This window comes from Plasmodium gaboni (assembly GCF_001602025.1).
Source record: "Plasmodium gaboni strain SY75 chromosome Unknown, whole genome shotgun sequence".
NCBI classification, from domain to species: domain Eukaryota; phylum Apicomplexa; class Aconoidasida; order Haemosporida; family Plasmodiidae; genus Plasmodium; species Plasmodium gaboni.
Window position 1 is genome coordinate 1 of NW_017385253.1, and position 1,884 is coordinate 1,884.

General features: G+C 16.5%; 1 protein-coding gene across 1 annotated transcript; it reads left to right on the forward strand.

The window, feature by feature from the left end:
* On the forward strand, nt 1–811 carry PGSY75_0007700B (folate transporter 1; the record flags this gene model as incomplete). Its single annotated transcript, XM_018783215.1, has 1 exon — nt 1–811. A coding segment is annotated over one exon (811 nt), but the record flags the coding sequence as incomplete, so codon positions are not given.
* Nucleotides 812–1,884: the final 1,073 nt, after the last annotated feature.

Consider the following 1,884-nt stretch of genomic DNA (forward strand, 5'->3'; position numbering starts at 1 on the left):
AAAAAGAAATTATAAAAAATCATCTATCAAAGAACAAATAAAATGTATTTATGGAATTATAAAAATATCATATATTAAAAATTTTATTATATTTATATTTATAATGATGTCTACACCATCATGTGGAAATACACTTTTTTTTTATATAACTAACGAATTAAAATTTAGTCCAAATTTATTAGGAAAAATGGCTATGTTCCAATCATTAGCTAGTTTCATATCTATTATATCATATATGCTTTTTTTTACTAAAATAAATATCAGAAAATTATTATTATACTCTACAATTATTATTACTCCTTTTTGTTTATTACCATTAATAGTTATCAAGAAATTAAATAATTTTTTATTTATAGAAAATTCTTTATTTTTTATTACAGACACAGTACTTATCGAATTTATAGCAGAATTTCAAACCATGCCTATTCTAGTATTATGTTCAAGATTAATACCTGAAGGTTTTGAATCTACAATATATTCTTTATTATTATCATCTAATAATTTTGCATCTTTAATTAGTTCCTTCCTTTCATCTATATTAACATATTCATTGAATATCACATCAACAAATTTTAAAAATTTACCTTATATGATAATTATATGTTGCCTTACAAATCTAATCCCAATTTTCTTCTTATATATATTACCAGATACTTCCGAAAAAAAAAATAATTTACAACATTATAATTCACTTACTCAAAATAATTATTCATATCCATCCACTGATTATTTATCATCTCAAAAATCAGATTCGTCCGAAATAACTAAATTTTCTGCAGACATGTTAATTGATGACATAGCCGTGGAATGATAGCAAGATCACACAAATAAATAAAATAAAATAAAATAAAATAAAAATGAAAATAATAAATAATAAATAAATATATCAACATATAAACGTATTAATATATTCCATTATAACCTTACTAAATTTAGGATCCTACACATAAATTATATAATGATATAATTACATTTTCAATTTTTTTTTTAGTTTACACACACGTTGTATTTTTTATTATTTATTTTATTTTATTATTATTTTTAATTGGTCTCATATATTTGATATATTTGATATATTTTTAATTTGTTATCATTTGTAATTTTTATTTTTTTAAATTAAATATTTTAAACAACTATAATTAACATAGAAATAATTATATGTATGAATAAATATATTTTTATATTTATAATTAGCAAATATACCCTTAACCATATTATGATTTTAAAACAAAATATAAAAAGAACATCCTTTCCTATCAACAAATATTATTTATAAAAAAAAAAAAAAAAAAAAAAAGGTATCATTATAATTTAAACAATTTTTTTTTTTTTTTTTTTTTTTTTTTTTTTTCAATCAACTTTTATTTATCTCTTTTTAAGAAAAGGGCAAAAAAAAAAAAGTATAGTGTTCAATAATAAAAAGTTAATACCCATAAATTTATTTTATGAATATATCAAAACATATATGCTTTAAAAAAATAAAAACAATTACACCTATTCATATATTACCAACATATATATAATTATAATTTATTCCCTGTATATCTTATATCATCACACATACACAATATATATATATAATATATTATAATATTGAGATTATTAACAATTATTCTAATTCAATTATTTTTTTTATTTTTTTTTTTTTTATAAACCTTAATATTATATAATTGTACTTTAATTCTTTCATTTTTTTCTCTTATATATATCATATGATATATATTATATATATTATATATATATATTTATATTCATTTATTATTTTTTATTTATGTACTCTATTAAAAATATAATAGATAATACAATCTATATTTTATTAAGTCGGGTATTATAATATTTTAAAAAAATTTTTTTTTTTTTTTTTTTTTTTTTTTTTTTTTTTAA